We start from the raw sequence: 21,783 nt of genomic DNA on the forward strand, positions 1-21,783 counted from the left end.
CTCCTAGTCCTCTTAATGCAGAGATTTCCAGCAGATTCTTTCAACAACTAGAGTAAGCTATTTATCCCTTTCTTTTCTTATACCATTTTAGTGGAACACAGGGGCATGTCAATGATGACTGACGGGGCACAGGAAAAATCAGTGATCAAAATCTGAGAAGGTGATTGGGGGAAACCATTTTGCAAGTTTACTCTACTGGAGTCATTGTACCTATGAAAAAATCCCCCTCCCTACTATTAAAATCTTGGGCTAGAGGCAGTAGGATTTGAAAATGACATCTTTCCTCACACTATTTTTAATTCTTCTTATCATGGAAACATGGAAATGCACGTCCAAATAGAACTTCATTGGAGCTCATAGATCAATGCACTCTTCTCCAATTTTTAAAAGTCTTCTGATCATGGCACCAAGTATTCAGTGTCTGAACAAGATGCATTGTTTATGTCTGAGACATGCGTGAGCAAAGGTTTCCAGAAGGCATCTTGAGGATGTGTCTCTTTAAAGATGAACAGACTTGCCAGAATGATCAGATAATGTATGTTTTTAAAATGGTATTTTGGAAGAGGTATTCTCTGCTTCTCTTCCCCCTAATCCCCACCCAAGTCACACTTGATTCAAGAGAATCTGAAAATCCTCTTGGCTGTGAAACTGCCTTCTCTTGCTGGTTGGGGAGGTGGTCTATGAATCGGGGTAGATTTTCTCTCCCTTTCTCTTCCTCACACAGTATTCTATTTGCCTCTGAGTTGCTTGCCAGTTGACCCATTGTGTCTGGCAAGGAAGGAGTATGGCAGAGCAGTACCCTCTGGAGTTGATGTCAGAAAGCTGGCTTATCTTAGAGCAAATGAGAAAGTGTGTGTGTGTGTGTGTGTGTGTGTGTGTGTGTGTGTGTGTGTATGAGATTTTCCCCAATGTAAGAAATCAGGATCTCACCTCAGTGACACATTCTGACTTCTCTGGCCTGAGGCACTGTATCCTAAGTCTTCCACAACCTTGGGTCTCTCACGGTAGAACATCATCTACACATGTCCAGGAAGGTCTCTATCTCTCTTGACAGATGATGCCCTCCCATTTCTGTCCCTTGAGGCTAAGATCAATTTGATTAATATGAATAACTAAAGGTTGTGTTCATGCTATTTTCAAATCCTTTTTTCTCCCTAGTGCCAGGAATGTTTTATTCTTCCTCTCCTATTTTTTTTTTAACAGCTAGACCAGACATTTTATTTTGTTAGAGGCAGGTTAAGCACTCAAACAGTCTCAGAGACTGAGAAATGACAAATTGGCTAGAGGCCTTCATTTGCCAGTTTGGCTTCTATATTTTATCACTTTTCTCTTTAAGATTTGGGGCATACTGGGTACCAAACTTGGGGAAAGGGGCCCCTTTGGAGTTGTTAAAAATAGTCCATATGTTCTGAGTATCTTCTCTTTACTAGTTTCTTCATCTGTAAAATGAAAGGATTGAAACTAGGTGGCCTTTGGAGTACCTTCTCTCCCTAGAGCTAAGATCTCATGATCCTCTATTAAGTCCTTTGTAAACTTTGTTGCCTGACTCATTTTCTTGGTGGGCCGTTCTCATGTAAATTGCCATTAATTTTTCATAAACTTTAAAGGCATTTCTGCAGGGTGGTGCTGTTTAGTGGAAAAGTCACTGACTTTGGAGTCAGGGGGCCTGGATTCAAATCCTACTGATAATATTGATTATGATTTCTTGGCTGAACTGCTTTCCCAGACCTTGTTTTCTTCATCTATAAAATGTGATGCTTGGATTTGATGACCTCTGGAACTTATTCATTCTCTGAACTAAATATCCTTAAAAAAAAAAAAAAAAAAAACAACTACCCAAATCCCTCAAAACTTTCACTCTTAAAGCCTAAATTTACTGAGATAAAAATTATTTTCTACTCTTGACCTCAGAAACTAGTCTTTTTTTTTTGTTCAGTCTATCAATAATCAAAAAGAACACTGAGCTTGGAATCAGGAGACAAGGATTTTAATCTGATGTCTTCCCTGAGCCAATGGACCCTGGACAAGTTTTCAGTCTGGTCTTGAGCTTCATTTCAAAAGAAAAGGATAGGCAAAATGATCCCCAAGGCCCTATTCTAGCTTTCCATTTATGATCTTATGATGGAGGAAGGGTTTACCAAGAGTTCTTTCACCTCATCGATGATCCTAGGATTTCAAATATTTAACAAGTAGCTGGTCCCTGAAGCTAGCTCTAGGCACAGGGAAGGGATGTATTCAAATACATCAAGTGTGAATGGATAATTGATATACTTGGAATTAGGCTCAAAATATCAAAGATTCCAATAGCTGTATTATAAGCTGACACCTCTATTTAGGCAGATTTCTCATTAGGCAGGTTGTTTCATAAAAGAGCTTACTACTTTATATGACTAGGAAAAACTCTGGACTTGGAGTCAGTAAACCAAAGCCTATCTACCAGGTTTAATGTTTACTGTGTTTTTGGGTAAGTTACTGAATCTCAGTTTCCTTCTCTGCAAAATGAAAATGATAAAACTTGAATCATCACCCTCAAAGACAGCTAGATAAGGTTGTAAATAGACTGCCCGACTTAGAATCACAAAGATTTGCTTTTTAATTCAGACACTTAATCTCTATGTGTCAGCACTTTCCCTCAGGACATAGCAGGTGCTGAATAAATTCTTGTTGACTTGAAATGTTTGTTAGTTGAACAAATCATTTAATCTTTTCCAGTCTTTGTTTCCTCATCTACAAAATAGGGATAATAGTAGCACCAACCTCCCAGGGTTGTTGTGAGACTCAAATAAGGTAACATTTGGAAAGTGCTTTGCAGGCCTAAAATGCTATATCAATATTAGTTATTGTTATTATTTTCTTATTATCAGTGGAACATTTTGCAAAACTTATTGCAATTAAGAAATCTGACTTATTGCTATCTGCTACTTCCCACCATCATCTTGCTAACTCTTATTTCTAGACTTTGATTTTTGTTCCTTTTCCTTATCTGAGGATAACCTCCCTCTTCCCAATCCTCAAATCATGTCTACCTTCTTTAGCACCTGGCTTCAATCCTACCACCTCAAAGGAGCTCACCCCGCATTAATAATGTGTTTCCTTTGCTGTTCCTTTGAACATTTGTGCCTGCAACTTGCACTGCTATAGGTCTGATCTGTTACAAGATAAATGTTTTCATGTATTTCTTGTTTACAAAATTCCTCTCTCCAGTTAGATAGGAAGCTTCCTGAGGGCAGGGTAGGTTTCATATCTGCCATTACTTTTGCATGCTCTCAATGTGCCTTATTGGGCAGTGTCCCAACAATTGGTAGGTATTATAAGCTGACTAAATTACCCTGACACCTCTATTTAGGCAGATTTCTCACTGGTGTTATTAAGAGCTACACACATGGAGATTCAGATGGTGTCTTGGATGTAAATCCCAAAATGGGAACATGTGTTCTTAGAAGTTCTTAGAGAAGGAAACAGCATTCAAGGTGCAGGTGTCTTTGGATACCATTCAGACTGCCTGCATGTGTCTCTATACAAGTCTAGGACCCATATGCATTACATATGTTATGTATTTTTAGATAAAACACTGCCACCGTCCAGCTGTTCCAAGTTCAGTTTCAAATAACTCATGTGTGACTCCCCAGCAACACAATCTCATGTTTCCTATATTGTTCTCTCTTTTCTTCTATGAGGTGTTCTGCTTCAGTTTTTCCTAAAGGCAGTGTGGGTGTGCTAGATAAAGGGATGACTCTGGAAGCAGACAGCCCAAATTCAAACCCCATCTCTATGACTAACTGGGACCCTGAGTAATTCACTAACTTAGCTGACTCACTCCTTCACCGCCCTGGGCTTCACTTTTCCCAATTATAAAAGAAGGGTGTAGGCTGGATTTTCTTTACATTATCCTCTACCTTGAAATGATGATCCTACCTGTTTCCTCATCCTTGTATAATTAATTGTTTGTTTATTTTTTTAAATCTTTAATGCTAACTTTTGGCAGATGTGACCTCTCCAAATAGCATCCAAAGCAATCACGATCCATCCATTTCCTGATAAATATTGAGTTGTTAATCTCATGGGCTTTGGGGCCATTCCCTTCTGCCAAGAATTGGTATGTGCTCAGAAGATTCAAATTGATTTTAACATCAACCAGAGGAAAATACAAATCGGAGATATGTCAGCAACATAAAAACCCTGTGCCTTTTGGTTGGTGTGCTATCTGGGCAGAGGGGCACCATTGTTCTTATCCACTAATATTCAAAAAATACCAAGTGCTGACTATCTTATATTAAACACCCATCTACTTTCTCCAGCCCCAGCTATGGGAAGCACTAAATCTTGGCTTTGCATTCACAACTATTAAGACAGAGAGCTTATCTCATTCTTTGGAGCAGTAGTTTGTATTATCTTAGGATAATTTAAAGGACCACACAGAACAACCCTAAGCGCTTAATGGGAAGGCTTATAACTGTAAAAGGACTTCTTGAATATAAAACATAAAGCAGTTATCAGGGTATAGTAATGGATATGAAAGACATTGCTTTCCATAGGCTCTCTTAACTGATATTAGAATTTGAGATTCCTAAGGATGTTTATGGCAAAGGGTTTGTGCTTCTGAAAGCTTGTTCTTGTGGGAGCAAAGGGAACAGACAAATGTTCTTTCTTTCCTTCCTTCCTTCCTTCCTCCCTTCCTTCCTTGTTTCTTTCCTTCCTCTTTTGATGAAAGATGGGATACTTTTATTAAGAAGAAATGAACAAACTCAATTTGTCCCCAAATTTGGTAGAAAAAAATTTCTTTATGGATCTGGAAATAGGAGCCCCATATTAAGGAAGCTAAACATGCTTCTTTTAAAAATTCCAGTGAAGTAGCCTTGAGTTGATCAGCCTGTCACTTACAGCATTCATTTTCATAATTAGATTTCAGATTTACATAATTAGATTATAGTTCATTTCACTTTCAATGTTCTTTTTCTCTCCTCCCTATAGAACCAGGTATAAGATATATATAGAAATATATATATATATATATATATATATATATATGTCCAAACATATATATAGTCTTTTTTCCATGTTATCCTGTTTCATCAGCAAATATAAATGTGATCTTGTATTAGACACACATTTTTAAGATAGAGTTTATAATTTTTTTAATTTTTTTTTTTTTTTTAGCAAAGGCATTTGTTTTCTCCTTTTAGTAAGGACATTTTTTTTTTAACCAATCCATGCAATTGGTATTCTGCTGCCCTTCTGGCAGCTAAGTGAATCCTTACAGATAATCCAATCTCACTTTTTAGTTTGCAGGATTAAATTTTGGGATTTTTTATATGAAAGAGGAAGTATGGACTTTTGCTGTTGTAAATAAATGGCTATTATACTATTGATGAATTTCAATGAAAGAGAACCAGCTTCCTAAAGAAAGGCTAATTTTAAAAGATTAGAGGTAGCCGGCCATCTTATTCACCCCTGGGATTTAGAATCCAATGATTATCTTAGAGAATGAGTCAAAAGGTAAATGAACAGCCAATAAAATTCCAAATTCACATCTATGAACTCAAACCACAATTGTAAGGTGACTTTGTATCATTCTTATCTGGAAAATGTGTGCTTGTCATATCTGTTTGACATTACAAGAATGAATATATGGTTTGGACAGTAACGAACAATGACACTAGTCAACCTCATCAGAAGACATGAAATAAAGAAGTGACAATGATTGATGGCAGCTAGTTATTTATGGATCTCCCTAAAAGATTCTTTAATGGGGGTAGTCAAAAGGCTGAGATAGTTTTTTTTTTTTTTTTTTTTTTTTTTTTTTGTCTGGGAACTCTTAGTTGTGTTTTAGTTTTGTTTTGCTATGTTTTTTTTGTTTTGTTTTGTTTTTTGTTTTTGTTTTGTTTTTAGTTTTTTTTTTTTTTTTTTTTTTTGGTTAGACACAGCAGTGGAAGAGATCCCAAGCCAAACTACAGACTTTTCCATTCCCATTGTATAAAGCCATACAATTGATGGCATGGGTGGAGGAAGAACTAAACATTTCTATGGTCTCAGATTTAGCGGAGTTTACATGCATAGTTCAGAAGGGTGACTTATTAATTAAGGAAACAGAAGGACATCTGTAGAGCTAAAATGCACTCCTACAAAAAGTTCAACAGGGGACTAATGATGCACATTTCAGCTTTAATATAAATTTTTAAAAGTCATCTAAAATAGAAGGTATAAAGTGGTGACATTGCCAATGATCTAAAAAAAAACAACCACCAATCAATAAATGATTTTCAATTTTCCCCTGCTGTATTTACTCTAACTTCACTTAATTTCTGGTTTGAAGATAAAACATAACTAGGCCATGTTTAAATTTTCCCTACAATGTAACCAATCATTTTCTGCACTTGACAGTAGTTAATAATGCATTATACTGTAAATCACTACACAAATCAGGAAAATATTAAATGGCTCAATGGATAACATTGTTGATGTCTGAGATTTCAGATTCCAAAGAAATACTTCTTCAATAAATATAGAACATTGAGAACTTCTCATAGCATTTTGAAATATTTTGAGCCGATTGTGGGAGTCTAGTTTTTTTTTTTTTTTAAGTATATGCTTTTATAAAGAATAGCAAAGTGATTTACAGTGTCATTTTAGGTCATGCAAATTATGTGAATATTGAATTAATATTTTAAGATTGCATTCCTGCAATGTAGCATCTGCAAGTTGACAATACAAGAAGACATAGCAATGATTTCATGAGATATAAATAGAGAAAGCAATTAAAGCAGACAATTAGTAAAATAAAAACTACTAGCTAGCAATGCATTTTGTGCAAATACATGTAATGCCATCAGAACAGAACTCATCCATCCATCCATCCATCCATCCATCTATCCATCCATCCATCCACCTGCCCATCCTTTCTTTTATTCTTCAAAATGTGGCAAAATCCTGAATTTTCACTAAGGTCACATTCTACAGAAAGCTTGATTCAATGTCTCATCAGACATTCAAATAAAAATAAAAGTCAAATAAGGGATCTGCTTGGAGTGGTGAAGAAGTCTGCCTGCTAACCAGGGGTACATTTATGCAAAAGAAAAAAAAAAGAATAAAGAAAAAAAAACATTAAGAAGAAAGAAAGATAGAAAAGAAAAGGAGAAAAGAAAGGAGTATCATTACATGGTTAGGAGAAATGACATGACCTACTCCCTCTCATTTGGCATTCAGAATACTCCAATGGCATATTTGCCGGCTCTCTTGACCAACTTCTTAATAAATTATGCACTCACCATATGTTTGATCGACAGCTTTTTAAATATGAATAAAGAATTAGTACACTGTATATTTAGTTCATAACTGAACAAGTAACTGAAGGAAAACTTTCTAAAAAGTCAAGTTTTCATTTTCTTTGAGGCATCTTTTTTTTAAAAAAAATTTATTTTTTTAGAAATGAGTAACCAGATAGCTTTAAGAAACTGTACTTGCATTACCTTATTCTAACTAAAAAGGAGCATCAGGACTACTTATATAGCTTAGGTGACTGTGATGGGAAAATTTGGGGTCATTGTGAGGGAGTGATGCCCAAGCTTTGTGGACTGAGTTATTTTGGGTTCAACGGTGACCCCAACCTGTCCATTTGGTTAGGACAGAGTTACCGATTGCATCCCTCTCTTTTCCTTTTTCCAAGTGATCATTCATTGGGTGTCAACATTACAGGAAATTGCCAAATCAGGGAATAAGAATGCTGACCCATGCAAGGCATGCTTGGATTTTTATTTATCCATTATTCTGAATATTTCTATTTTGAAATCTTGCTCAGGGAGGCTTCCTATCCTACCTTTTTATTCCCTTAAGTATCTATGGTTACCACACCATGAGTGCACTGACCATAGAAATTGGAATGAGGAAAGGGAAAAAAAAACAGAACAGATTGTCAGAGTGCAGAATGATCTGTTTTCAGGCATTAAAGCAGTCAAGTCGATGTGGATTCCATGAAACAAAGGCATCATTTACAGTTTCATTGTGATGCTCAATTCATATTTACATCTCGGGACAGAAACCAAAAATCAAAAGAAGAGATGTCAATGGTTGGCTTTAGTCAGAGAAATCACTCGATGCCAATATGAAAGCCAGGGAGAGAAGGCAATTATGCACACATCACATGCATCCTACGTTTAGTATGGAAGCTGACATTTCAAACCTGAGTTCAGGAAAATAACATGAAAAGTTTTACTACGAGATCTAAACATGAGGAAAGTTTTAAGAGAGAGGAAAAAAAAAAGCACATTGCAGATGTCAGATAATCTCAACTGATTATCTGAACTGTGCTAGCTACAGGGAGCACTTACCCTTGAGTCCAGCTAGAAGTTAGCAGGGTAAGAAGGAACAAACCAGAATAACATAAAGACTAGCAACAAGGCTTCGGAAAGCAGACAGGAGTTCTATCCTAGCAGCTAAAGTACTTGGGTTCAAGCAAAGAATGAAAAAGAAAACAAACTAAAAATAATTTTAAAAAATCCCCCAAACCAATAACAACAACAAAAAAAATCAAACACCCCCAAATCCTAACTGCTGGAAACAAACAAACAAACAATTAAAAAAATCAATTAGGGAAATAATCATCCTGACTGATTATCAGGGTGGAACATATAATACAATTCTCAAAGACATCCAACTGTTGGCATATGATGGGCTTAACAGTTATTAGCTAGAAACAGACATTAAAAATAAAAAAAATATAACAAGGGGTTCTGTCAAACATTTCCTGACCCATTTTTAAGTTTAAAAAAGGCTTTTTTTTGCCCCTCTTGCAAAATGACAACTAGAGATGTAATTTTTACTGTTATATAACACTAACAGAGAGGACAAAGACAAGGGCAAGTGACGACTTTGAGGATGCTTAGTATTGCCAAAGGGGAATATAAATCTTGACAGTCCTGTTATCTATAGTTCTGGAAATTAATTTTTATGAAAACCCCAATCTCTAAAAATGAAACAATGCTATTCATTGTCCAGGGCAAAAAAAAAATTACCCCAATGAAAACCACACCCCAAACAAAAAGAAAAGAAACCACTTGTAGTTTGGAATTCTTTTTCTTTTTTAATTGTAGCAAAGAAGAAAAAAAAAGAATATATACATATCTCATAACACCACATTTTTAAGATCTGGGCAACCCAAATAAAAGGGTTTGTCGAGTCCCACGCAAAATAAGGAATAGCAGGATCTATTTTTCAGTGTTGAAATTGCATAGCAATATTCCACTCCACTTTTCCTGAGACTGTCTTTAGATTTTGCAGTTGAACACTGTTTTGCAGTCATGAGGTCAGAGAACAAAATCTGCCTACAGAAGTCTGTGAAGCCAAATTAAGTAGGCGCCCAACAAATTCCCCCTTGCTCCCAAATCCCCGACTGCATGATGTGATGTTCTCAAGTCTCTCTTGAACATATATTACATGACAAGACTGGAGTGTTTTTCTTTTGTTTGTTTCGTTTTGTTTTGTTTTTATCACCAAGAAAATTCCTACCCTTTCTAGCTCCTTACTATCTCCATGAAAAGAATAATAACAATAACAACAATAAGAATAGTAAAGCAATTGGAAAGTTGTTACTTCAATTCTGGAAAAAAATCACTCATTAGCAAGAATGGCATCTACTATCTACCAGGAAGGCTATTTGTAAAAGAAGCATTTGAGGAGAGAGACAGACAGATGGACAGACAGAGAGAGACAGAGACAGAGACAGAGACACACATACAGAGAGAGAGAGAGAGAGAGAGAGAGAGAGAGAGAGAGAGAAAGAAAAGAGATGCCAGATTTAAATGGGTAACAATGGCTCTTACCTTTTTGCTGGACAAGGAGATCTTTTTAAAATGCAATACTTAACTGTCTTTAAGATTTGACATTTTGTGCCTTTGAGAGCAAAATAATCTTAATTTTTATCTTATTATGCATTCAATTTTTAGCCAATTTTTAGATTATTTAATGATACTAAAGGCTCTTTTGGAGCTGAGCTTTATGCTATGCTTATTTTTTTCCATTTTCTGAACTCAAAATCTTTCTGAGTCTCAGTTTCCTGTAGAATGTGGGGGTTGGAGTAGGTAATCTATGAGGTCCCTCCCAACTTTAAATGACCTTATGGCCCAGAATAATGCACAGAGTTTAGCCTAAATTAAGAGAAATTTCTTTAATGCTACTCATGCACACTAGCACAGTTCACAAAAGGCCCATCTTAGCTCTAGAAAGACTTGGCTTTATGTGCTGCTTCTAAATGTGCACTATTAGTGAAATAGTCCCTCAGTCTCCTCTTCCCCCTGATAGGCAAGTCATTGACCATTTTAGGGCAATTCTCAAAGACTTTAAGGTTTCAGAGGAATGAAGGATCTTCATTCAAAGGCCTGGATACAAATCAGAGCTCGGAGATGTTACCTCCTGTACCAATCTAGCCAAGTTACTTTGCTGTCCTGGGCCTCTATTTCGTCTGGAAAAAGAGGGGGGTTAAAATCCAGTGGTGATGTTAAACTCAAATAGAAATGCATCTCTGTGGGCCACAGATTGACTCAGAAAACCAGAAGTTAACACTGTCAATATTGTACTGTATTTTTAATTTATTTTATTAAACGTTTCCTCATTCTGTTTTAATCTGGTTTGGTTGGCAGTGGGAGTTTTGCAAGAGGCATCCTGGCAGCTGCAGGTTTGACACCTCTGGACTGAAAGGCTGCTGAGATCCTTTCTAGCTTCAATCATCTGGCATTTATGTTTTGGCTGAGGAAGTTTGCATTTCAGGAACTCTTCCCATGGATGCAATCCAATGATTGTGTGATCCTGGGCAAGTCACTTTACACCATTTGCCTCAGTTTCCTCCTCAATAAAATGAATTAGAGAAGGAAGTGGCAAACCACTTCAGTATCTTTGCCAAGAAAACCCCGATTAGGATTAGGGACTGAAAGGATTTAACAAGAATCTGTTTATTTCTTGAATTTTAATCTCATCATCATTTTGCTAACTCAAACCTTGACAGACACCAAGTCCCTCAGCATCCTCTTCCCTTGATTGGCAGACTGGAGTGTGGATTAGTAAACTTCTCCCCATGCTTTCCACTCCACTTTGCATTGGCTGTTCTGTCCCCACTCTGCCTAGCCTCTTGGTCTCCTCCTACCTCCCATCTTTTTTGTTTTCTTTTGACTGTTATCTCCCCTCATCCTTCCATTAGACTGTGAGTTCCTTGAGGTTAAGGTGTGTCTTTTAGCACAGTGCCTGGCACTTAATAAATATTGATTAGATTGGATTGGTTAATGGATTGGTCAGCTTTCAGGTCAAGAGAATCTGGCTTCAATATATATTAGTTATGTATCCATGAGCACATAACTTCCAAGGATCACATATTTTAAAAGACCTAAAAGGTAATCTAATCCAACACCCTCATTTTACAGATGAGGAAACAGTTCAAAAGAGATTAAATGATCTGCCCATATGCCCAGTCAATGGCAGAAGCATAATTTGAACCCATTTCCTTTAAGACCAAATTCAGTGATTCTTTCAGAGTACCAAGCTCAGACACTAAGTCATAGAAAGTTGACTATCTTCATTGGTGGAGAAAGTTTCCACACTGGGATTTCTCAGTTGATGAAAATACATGTTCAGAGTATCTTCCCTTCCAGTCTCAATGGCCAAAGGTGGGGGAAAAAAGTTAATGAGTATGTTAACTGGTGTGCTAGAAATCACGAAGAGAATCATACAATACAAGAATTAGAAGAGACTAGAATTAAGGGCCTGATATAGTGGATAGGACCCTGATGTTTGCAATCAGGAGACCAGAGGTCATATACTCCCTCAGATACCACTGTGTGATATTGAGCTAGTCATTTAAAGTCTATGTGCCTTTTTTTATCTGTAAAATGAGAAGCAAGCTTGGACTCTGAGGTGCTTTCTAGCTCTAGTGATCACTGACCTAGTTTATTTAACCGTATCATTTTACCGGAAGGTGGGGAGCAGAGGAGTGAAGTCACTTGGTCCCAGCAGGCCCTGCCCCTGAGGACAGGTACTGTCTTTGTTCATTTTTGTATCTTCAGGTCTCAGCAGGATGATTCGCACAGAGCAGGTGCCTTACTAATTCCTGCTTGTGTTAGCCTCCTCAAGGTCATCCAGTCAGCAAGCGACAAACCCAGGTCTTAAAGCCCAGCTTATTTTCCATGGTTCAATGCCAAGATTCTAATGTTGACAGTCTAGAAGTGGCAACACCCTGGCATATTTCAGCCTTCTTCAAGATCATTAGAGCAGCATGGAGAAGATGACCACGTCAGAAGGATCCTGGGGACTGGAGCCTTCACTAGTTTAGTTGTATTTTACAAATGGCTAGCGATTCAGCAGTAAGTAGTCCCTGTCATACTGGTACCTGCAGACTTCTCAATGGTTATTTGAATAACAGGATCCCTTTTTTCCCTAAATGGATAAAATGACTTCTTAGTGGCACTTGGCACAGTACCTTCACCTAGTAGATATTTAATAAATGTTTACAGATTGATTGGATGGAGTAAGGGTCAGTCATGGAGAATGGCATACTGAGATTTACTACATCTCTTCACTCTTTCTTTGAGCGTCAAATAGATTTGAGAAATTAGAAAGGAGATCAAATGTACAAGAGAGAAGGGAGATGTTTTATTTGAATACACAGCATAAGTATATGAGAATAGAATCTTATTACTTCTAACTCATTCAAATAATGTTAAGGAACCCTATAAAATTTGAGAGATTTAAAAAAAAAAGCTTAATGGCAGCCTAGAGATAAGATACATTCTGATGGATTTCGAAGGCACTGTCTACACTGACGTCCCCTGGAATTCCTACTCTAATAACATGTCGTGGCATTATGGAAATCCTGGGTTCTCAAAGCCTATGATGGCAGAAGGTCAGTTGCAGTGGCTTCTTCTTTGAACCCTGGGACAGACTGAGGACCGGATAACTAAATTCCAAGAATTTTATCACCAGATTGGATACAAGGGGATAGATTTTGGGCAACAGCAGCTCTTGAAGATTATCTATTACATCACAGAAAGTTTGTGGCCTGTTGGAGGGACTGCCTCCATCAGCAACATCACCCAGACCCACAACCTCAAAGTCAAAATGAGACTTGTTGAGGACCTTCGCTTAAAAGGGCCAAGGTCTCCTATGGCATCCAAGGCCATCTCCAAGTCACCTTGATCTATATCTGGCCACTGGACCTAGAAGGCTCTGAAGGGTAAACTGAGGCAAGTGACCGTGTACAACTCTCCCTCACTTAAATTCAATCCACTTGCATGTGATGACATCCCCTCCCTAATGTCATGGTCCTCTTCGAGAATGAAGATAAACAACAATAACAACATCTCTGACAATTGCCTCTTCCTCCTTCCTCTGTTCTCTCCATGGCCAAGACTCATCAAATCTTGTTGATTTTACTTACAGGACATCTTTCACATTCGTCCTCTCATTTCCACTCACTGTAGGGCTCTACTCTGGTTCAGAGCATGGCAATAACCCTAGTGGAATGCCCCCTGATCTCCAGGCTTGTGAATATTTCTCCTCTCTTGACATCTTATTATATTGCCTTCTTGGTGTAAATGTAGTCTGTCTCCAGTAAATTAGAAGCTCCTTACTAATAGGATCAATTTTCTAGGCTGTCTACGCATTTCAGTGCCTTCTCCATAGCAGACAATTGATAGATATTTGTTTAATTGAATTGAAGTAAGCTGAAAGATACAAGATGAGCTAAAAATGGAAAGCAGCATGGCATAAAAAAATGAGCACAGGATTTGGAGTCAAAGACCCTGGGTTCAAATCTTGAGTCTGCTTCTTGTAACTTCTGTGACTTTGTCCAAGTCACCTAGACCTCATCTTGTTCATCTTTGAAATGAAGCAGTTGGACGAAATAATTTTATTTTTAATTTTCTATTTGTTAAAATGCATAAGGGCAAGAAATAGACTTTCTTTGTTTAATATTTATTATTGATTTCCTATTTTTAAATATATTTTATAGACATCTTTTGTTCATATATTACTTATATTCTCCTTTTTAGTGAGCCATTATTTATTACAAAGTTTGTTAAAAAAAAAAAAAGAAAAAGAAAAAAGAAAAAGAGGAAGAGAAAAAAATCAACAAAACTGATGAAGTCATTGAAAAAATCTGGCATATGCAACATTCTATCCTCATGATCATTCTTGTTTCTTCCTAGAACCAGCTCTGGCTAGATGGTTTCTGAGTCCTATGCGGCTTTTATGGACTATCCTAAGTAGGATTTGAAGATGCCCATTTGTCTGATATGATTTACATAAGATTCTGCCTGGAGGAAAGGAGATCACATATACAAAAGGGAAAGGAGCAGTTTTATTTGAATATGCTATGTAAGTACATGTGCATAGAATCCTATCACTTTTAATTCATTCAAATAATATTAAGGAACTCTATGAAAACCTTCAGAATCCAACCATTCAGAATCCAGAATTATGTTATTTTACTGGGGAAGGTAGTAAATCATTTATAACTTACTTATGAATAGAAATTGTGCAATTTAGTAGGTGAGGAAGTAGTAATATGTGAAAGTTAACCAGTGTGAATTTCCTCCAACTCATTTCCAAGGCCATTTCCTCCATTAAGCCTTTCCTCAGTCAATCTATCAAATACCCATAGCATGCTAAAGAATCTCAAACTTGGAAGGAGGCTTCCAAGATCACCTAGCCCAAACTAAACCAGAATAGGAAATCCCTTTCATAAAGTACCTGGAAAGTGGTCTTGGCACCTTCCCTTTACTAGATAGTTCTAATCTTTAGACAATTTTCTTAAACTAAGCTTAATATTACCCCTTTGCAACTTTTCCTCAATCCTCCCAGTTCTTTCTTCCAACACTAAGTAGAACATTGTCTTCTCTAGAATAATCCCTCAGAAATTTGGAGATTATTGTTATACACTCCACTGAGAATTCTAATCTCCAGTCTAATGATCTTCATTTCTTTTATCTAATTTTTGTATGCCATGGTTTGGGGGTTCCTTATGACTTGGTTGCTCTCTCTGAACAGTCACTGGCTCAACCATGTCCTTAACTGCCCTTTATGTACTAGATAATATCTGCCCGGGGCAGAATACAGTGAACTGCCCTCTTTCTCATCCCTAGAAGCTGTGCCATCTTAATGCAGTTTAAGATAGAGGCATTTCTTGGCTGCCATGTCACAATGCTGACATGTATTGATGCTGTAGCCTGCTAAAATGAGTTTTTTTTTAAAGTTGATTTGTTGAATGGCCACATTTCCTCTTAAATCTTCATTATATTTAAGAAGTTGATTTTTTGAACCCAAGTGGAATGCTTTGCATTTATCAAGTTTGATTGAAACTTAAATAGATTCCTTTTCTGAACTCCCATTATAGTTAATAATAATAACAAGAGTTAGTATTTATGTAGTATTTTAAGGCTTGCAAAGTACTTTATATTTTTTTTATCTCATTTGATTTCCACAACAATTCTGAGAAATATAATCCTCATTTTAGAGATGGGGAAATTGAGACAGGCAGAAGTAAAATGATTTGCCCAGGGTCACTAGTTAATAATTATCTGAAACCTGGATTTGAACTCAAGTTTTGTAGTCATGATGGCCTACTTAAACAATTAAGTCTTATCTAGTTTTATTATGTGTGCTAGCAGCTAAGAAGCTCATAGAATAGTGAAAAATTCCCCAGAAACTGAATTTATAAATTTAACTCTTGGCCCAGCTTTGTGATCAGGTTCCTGAGAATAATGAGAATAACATAATGCTTTTATTATCTCTCACAGGGATGTGATAAGGAAAATACTTTATAAATTTTGAAGTATTTTAGAAGTATGAATTATTTTCTTAAGCTTTTTGAAGGAGATTGTCTGAAATGTTTCTGTCCTATTTATAATAGTATTAAGCAGAGTTGTTAATAAGCATAGTCCTTGCCCAACTGATGGAGCATAAAAAAAGAGTGTGTTAAGTGATGTGTTTCTACATATCTGTTATAAAGAAGTAATTCCACTCGCCCTTCAGTTATCAAATGCCTGCTGTGTAAAAGACTCTCTAAATTATAGAATGTACATGAGGATTGTATCTGGCTTCCTCAAGTCCAGACTGCATCCCCACTGTCCTCCTCCTTGACCTAGAGTCCCTCATCACCAGTGCTCAGTGCTTGAAAATGGAAAACTGGGGAAGGACTTTTAGCTTATAAAAAAACTCAAATCTATGTTTTCAAAGGCTCAGGCTAACCTGGGCAGCTTGCAAAGCTTCTTAATAGATTTGAATGGATTATCATAGAACCATAGATTGCAAACTGGGAAGGACATGGGAAGACATTGAGTCTAACTCCTTCATTTTATAGATGGACCTCACAGAAGGTCAGGGACTTGACCAGAGTCACCAAGATAGTAAGCACCTGAGGAGTGATCTGAACTCAAGTCAAAGAAGACAAGTCTTCTTGACCTCAAGTCCAGGACTCTATGCACAATCCCATGCTGTGTCTGATTGGATTCTATCCTACTCATAATAACTGGGAGAAAGAACATTGAATAAGGGATCAGAAAACTTGGGTTCTTATTCCTCCTTCTCCAATTATGAACTATGTAACTTTGAGTGAGGGCATTTCAAACACTCTGGGTCTCAGTTTAGTCATCTGTAAAATGGGTAAATGAGATCTACCTGCCTACTTCACTGAATTTCTGTGAAGACAAAAAGATAAATGCACATGAAGAACTTTGTAAAGTAGATGTCAAACATATATAACATCAAAGAATCACTGAATTTCTAAGTACGAAGGGACTTTAGAGACCATTTTGCCTTCATTCCTAAAAAAATTACTATTACAAAATTCTTGACTAGATGTTATTAAAATTATTATTAGATTTTGTTATTTGTGTCACAAGTTTTAGGAGCAGCTAGGTGGTTCAATGGATAGAGTAGCAGACCTGAAATCAGAAAGATTCATCTTCCCGAGTTCAGACACTTACTAGCTGTGCCCTTTCTGGGCAAGTCACTTCACTCTTTGCCTCAGTTTCCTCATCTGTAAAATGAGTTGGAGAAGAAAATGGCAAACCACTCTAATATCTTTACCAAGAAAATCCCAAATAGGATTACAGAGTCAGACACAACTGAACACAATACCATTTTAGACCTTATAAGAAATCTTGTATTGACCCATCTCTGCTGTTTTCCAGATGGGAACTCTGAGGCCTCAAGAGGGAAAATGGCTTCTACAAGACAAATGAGACTCCTAACTCTTTGTCCTATATTTTTTGGAGTGTCATATATTTTGAAATTCTATTTTACTCTAAGTGAGCTTTTATATTCTGATTGAGGAGAAAGTATAGAACAAAAACTAGGTAATATGTTGAGTTTATCTCTGTAGTGAAAAGAAATTACCTATTTTATGTTTTATGTTTCCACTTTGTTTGCAATCATCATCATCATCATCATCATCATCATCATCATCATCATCATCATTAACAGTAGATTAAGGTGACCTGACAGAGTAAGGAGAGGGCCAGACTTAGAGTCAAAAAGATCCCCCTCTGACAAACATGGGTTGTGTGACCATGTAACCTCTCACTTTCTTGGACCAAAAGCTGCAGCTGCATTGGTAGAAGGAATGTCCCCACTGGAAGTTCCTTACGTCAGTGAAATTTGCGTGTTTGGGTTAAGAAACACGAAACATTTTTGCAGTTAATGACTTTGACCCTCTACCTAAAAGTTGAAAGCTGCCCAAAAGAAAGTCATTGAATGTTAAAGACAATACTGTCCTTAGAGAGAAATCCATGAGTCAATGGGAAAAAAAGAATAGTTTCGGGGATAGAGTTTCTGGGTTCAAGCCTATATTCTTGCAGGGTTCATAATATAATGACTTTAGAGCTAGAAAGATCTCAGAGAGCATGTAGTCCAGTTGTGTCATTTTATAGATTAGGAAACCAAGGTCCAAAGAAGAGAAGCAGGTAGTAAGTGTTGGTGGCAGGAGTTGAACCCAGGTTCTATATCTCCAAAGCCATTGAGCTTTCCACTATACTGTGCTACCTTGTGCAACTAAAGATGCTAATCAATGTAACTCTTTTTATTTTAGGTAACTCTCTTTGGTTCTCTGAGCCTTAATTTTCTTATCTGTTGGATTAAGACCCCTTCTGGCTCTAAATTTATTATTCTGTGGCCCTATGGTCTTATAGATGGTTAAAACAAAGTCTATTAGTTGGTCCAAGGCTACATAAGTAAATGGCAGAGTCAATCCCAGCACCCAGTACCTCTAAATCTTAGGCCAGTCATTTAAAGAACAATGCTGTAACATTTCCCTTACCTCAGTCTACCTAACTGCTTCTCTATTAAGAAGACATCAAAAGGGTTGAACAGCAGATACAGACATAGCAAAAAAGAGGACAGGTTGCTGGAGCACTAACTGGGGTTGTTTAAGGAGACGATTGTAATTTTGAATCTGAGTTTATTTATTGCATAGCCCAGGATGGGAATTTAAGGCACAAATGCTTTTTTCACTGCATGTGATAATGTCTTATTTTATTTTTAAGTTATTCTTAATGGCAGATTTTTAATTGGTTTCAAATGAAGCCCTATTTATAAAGGAACATTAATAGGAAGGAATAAAGCAAAGAAAGAAATCACACACTTTATTTGAGGCAATCAAAGGAAGACAAATGAATGGCTGGTTATGAATTACCATCCTACCTTTCAACTCTTCTATCTCACTTTAACTCTTAAAACTAACTGATGTAAATGTTCCATGTATTCAGTCTTTGAAAAAAAAAATACAGCAAGTATTGCATTTTAAAATCCATTCATCAATCATTACATCCCAACTTTTCTCAGGCTTCCCCAACTCATGTTTTCAGCAAACATGCCTGATGAATCTTTGCTTTAAAACATTTTAGAACCCATAAAATGATTCTTTAAGAAGCTAGTTTAATCTGGTCTTTGGAGATTGATTTGACTTCAAAGGGCAAATCACAGATTAGAGAACTACGTCCTAAGACAATTTAGTTACTTACAAAATTGAGAGATTGGCGCATCTAGCTGAGGTACGTTTCCTCCCTTGGCATTTAGCTTTTGAACTTGAGTTGGGGGTACGGGCTTGTGGGACTGGCCAGTGGCCCGGTACATGGCTTGGACCCACAAGATCCGGTCTTGTTCATCATCGCTGGCAAAAATCACTGTGTCGCCTTCTTTAACTGCATTGAAGAAGGCTCGGCCCCCTTCCAAACCTGGAATGAGATCAGACAATACCTGGATGGGATTTGGTCTCTTTAATGTCTCATCATCATAAATAGCACAATAGGAAATGGTTTTGCCAATGACATTTTCCCAGCCGTTGATATGATATATTTGTTCTGCTAGCTCTATGTTCTCTATTGATGTGTCTGTGTCAATGTCAATTACCTTAAACCTGGAGCTTCTAGGGATTGTGAATTGAGTCTACGCATTTATTTTAAGATTACACTTACTGTAGTGTATCACTCAGATAGCAGAAAAAATGTTTTGGGGCATAATGAATATGAAGTTGAATGACATTTAATTGATTAATTGCTTCTTGATTTCTCCTTTAGATGTGGGAAGGACCTTTGCATGGCAGGCAGTGTCAGCTTTTGGGTTGGTACACAGCAAGGCAATGAGCATTTATTAAGATCTTAATATGTGTCAGGTACTGTGCTAAATGCTGGAGATAAGAAGAAAAGCTATTCGATTGTAGTCCTTATCCTCATGGAGCTTATATTGTAATAAGGATAGACAAAGTATAAACAGAAACTGAAAAGGATTTCGGAAACATAACGTTAAAATCTGAAAATCAGAAGCCAGGTGGTGAATGAAGGTTGAACAGCCTGGGACCTTCCCTAAAATGTCTGAACTTGGAAGAACTCACCATTGGGAGAAGAGGGCTGGCGGGATGAAGAGACAATGGATATTCCAGGAGTATGATAGCTGATAGGCTATTTTGGGCAATGTCTTGAAGTAAGCCTTTGAAAGCTCTACTTCTGGATAGAATGGATAGGATGCCCCAAAAGGGGACAGGATTAAGTAGGCACTGATATTAGTTTCCCTCTCCCATTTATAACCCACTTTCCACAATTCCCAGGGGGGTTATGTCTAGTGACTCACTGGTAGTAGTTAGACATAACTTTGAGAGGTGGAAATATATGAACCTCCCTGCTCTCTTCAAGTCTTTCCCAGTTCCTCCATCTGCTACAACTTTCCTCTCTAAGGTTACTTTCCATTTACTCCGGAGGTATCTTGTATCTCTCTATTTATATACTTACTGTCTCCTCCAATAGACTGTAAACTTCCTGAGAGCAGGTTCTGTGTTTTTGTTTTTGTTTTTTTGTATCCTCAGTACTTAGCACAGTGCCTGACACATAATAGTTAATAAATGCTTGTTAATATTTTTGTCAGTAACAAAAAGGGCTGATGGGCAATTATTTTTATTTCCCCCCATTTTTAAAGGCTATTGAAATTTCGATGACAAATGAATGTACAAAGAAGATAGAAACTATCATTGCATCCATTGAGAAAGAAATGCTACTTTGAATCCTTGATAAGGTAGCTCAAGAATCTGATCTTACTTTCAGGGGTGGTGATGATAAGGATGATAACGCAATAAAAACAGCATTTAAAAAAATGAGCATTATATTGAATTTTTTGTTAATATTTTTGCAAATACTCATATTTTGTTACTAGATACAACCACACTTTATTTCCTTTTTTCTTATGAAAAATGGCATTTCTGTCATAACAGAGAGTTTGGTGGCCAGCATGGACACCATACAGGTTGGGTTTTTGGGGGGTGTCCTTCAAGGGACTCAATCTAGAGAAGAAATCACAACAAAGTGATTTTGATTTGACTTTCAGAACAAAGTCATGTTTTCCCTCCTGATATTGACTTTGAACGGTCCACTTTTTGACTTATGAGTTTTATGTGGCTCTCACAGGATAACAAGAAGGAAAGGCTGGGCCCATTTTTATCTGAGGGTAAGCCAATGTTGAGGAAGAAAACAAACTTGCACCTGCCAATGTGAGGGCCAATTTAACGAACCATTTTGTGAAAATGCCAGGAGGCACACTTGTAAGAACAGGAGGCTCCCGACTAGAGCATTTAATTAATGCCTAATGAAGCCAGTCCTGTCTTTGTGTAGTGTCAATGTGTAGAATTACTCCTCAGAGAGCAGAGCAAAATCGGTCACTGACTTAAGATGGGTTCGAATATCAGGAAAACCAATTTCTCTGCTGATCCTGGTCTGTAGGACTAGTCTCCTGTACCTTGTCAGGTTAACAGCCAGTCTTCCCTTGAGCTCATATTTCTTCGATGCTTATTTTATTGCATGTGGAAGAGCAATATGGAAGGAGGAAAAAAGGTTTTGGGCCAAATACTACAGTATGGTTGGAAATGCTTGCCTCATGCAGATTTGGCATAAGAAAATAACTTTTCTGGGAGAGGTCTGTTGGTGCTTGTTGCTCATTAATATGCTGAAATGATCCCCTTCCCCCATCCCCCAAAGTCTAGGATGCTAAAGACTGATTTCGACTGGGTTTTTGGAAAGATGACATTTGGGGGAGGGTAGGAGAAAAACACAACTTACAAATATCAAACTTCTCTCTTGAAGGAGCTGGTTTCACATGGGTTTTTTCAGTCACAAAGGGAAGCTAAGAGGTTAAATGGGTCTCTTGTTTTTAAAGTCTCCCCGACTTTCAATTCTTGCTTCTTGAGAATGTAGTGACGATCAATGTAGAATGTGTAGGGAATCTATTGTTTAAGGTTTTCTAACCTGTGTGGCGTGGCTTAGATTG

At 37.2% G+C, this 21,783-nt stretch overlaps 1 protein-coding gene across 1 annotated transcript in view; it reads right to left on the reverse strand.

The window, feature by feature from the left end:
- CADPS (calcium dependent secretion activator) overlaps positions 1-21,783 on the reverse strand; it is a 535,079-nt gene that overhangs the window by 167,791 nt on the left and 345,505 nt on the right. The window contains 2 exon segments of the mRNA XM_031953509.1: positions 8,325-8,336; positions 18,996-19,208. Of these exon segments, the coding sequence (XP_031809369.1) occupies positions 8,325-8,336; positions 18,996-19,208 (225 nt within the window).

The sequence above is a fragment of the Sarcophilus harrisii genome, chromosome 1 (assembly GCF_902635505.1).
Source record: "Sarcophilus harrisii chromosome 1, mSarHar1.11, whole genome shotgun sequence".
NCBI classification, from domain to species: domain Eukaryota; kingdom Metazoa; phylum Chordata; class Mammalia; order Dasyuromorphia; family Dasyuridae; genus Sarcophilus; species Sarcophilus harrisii.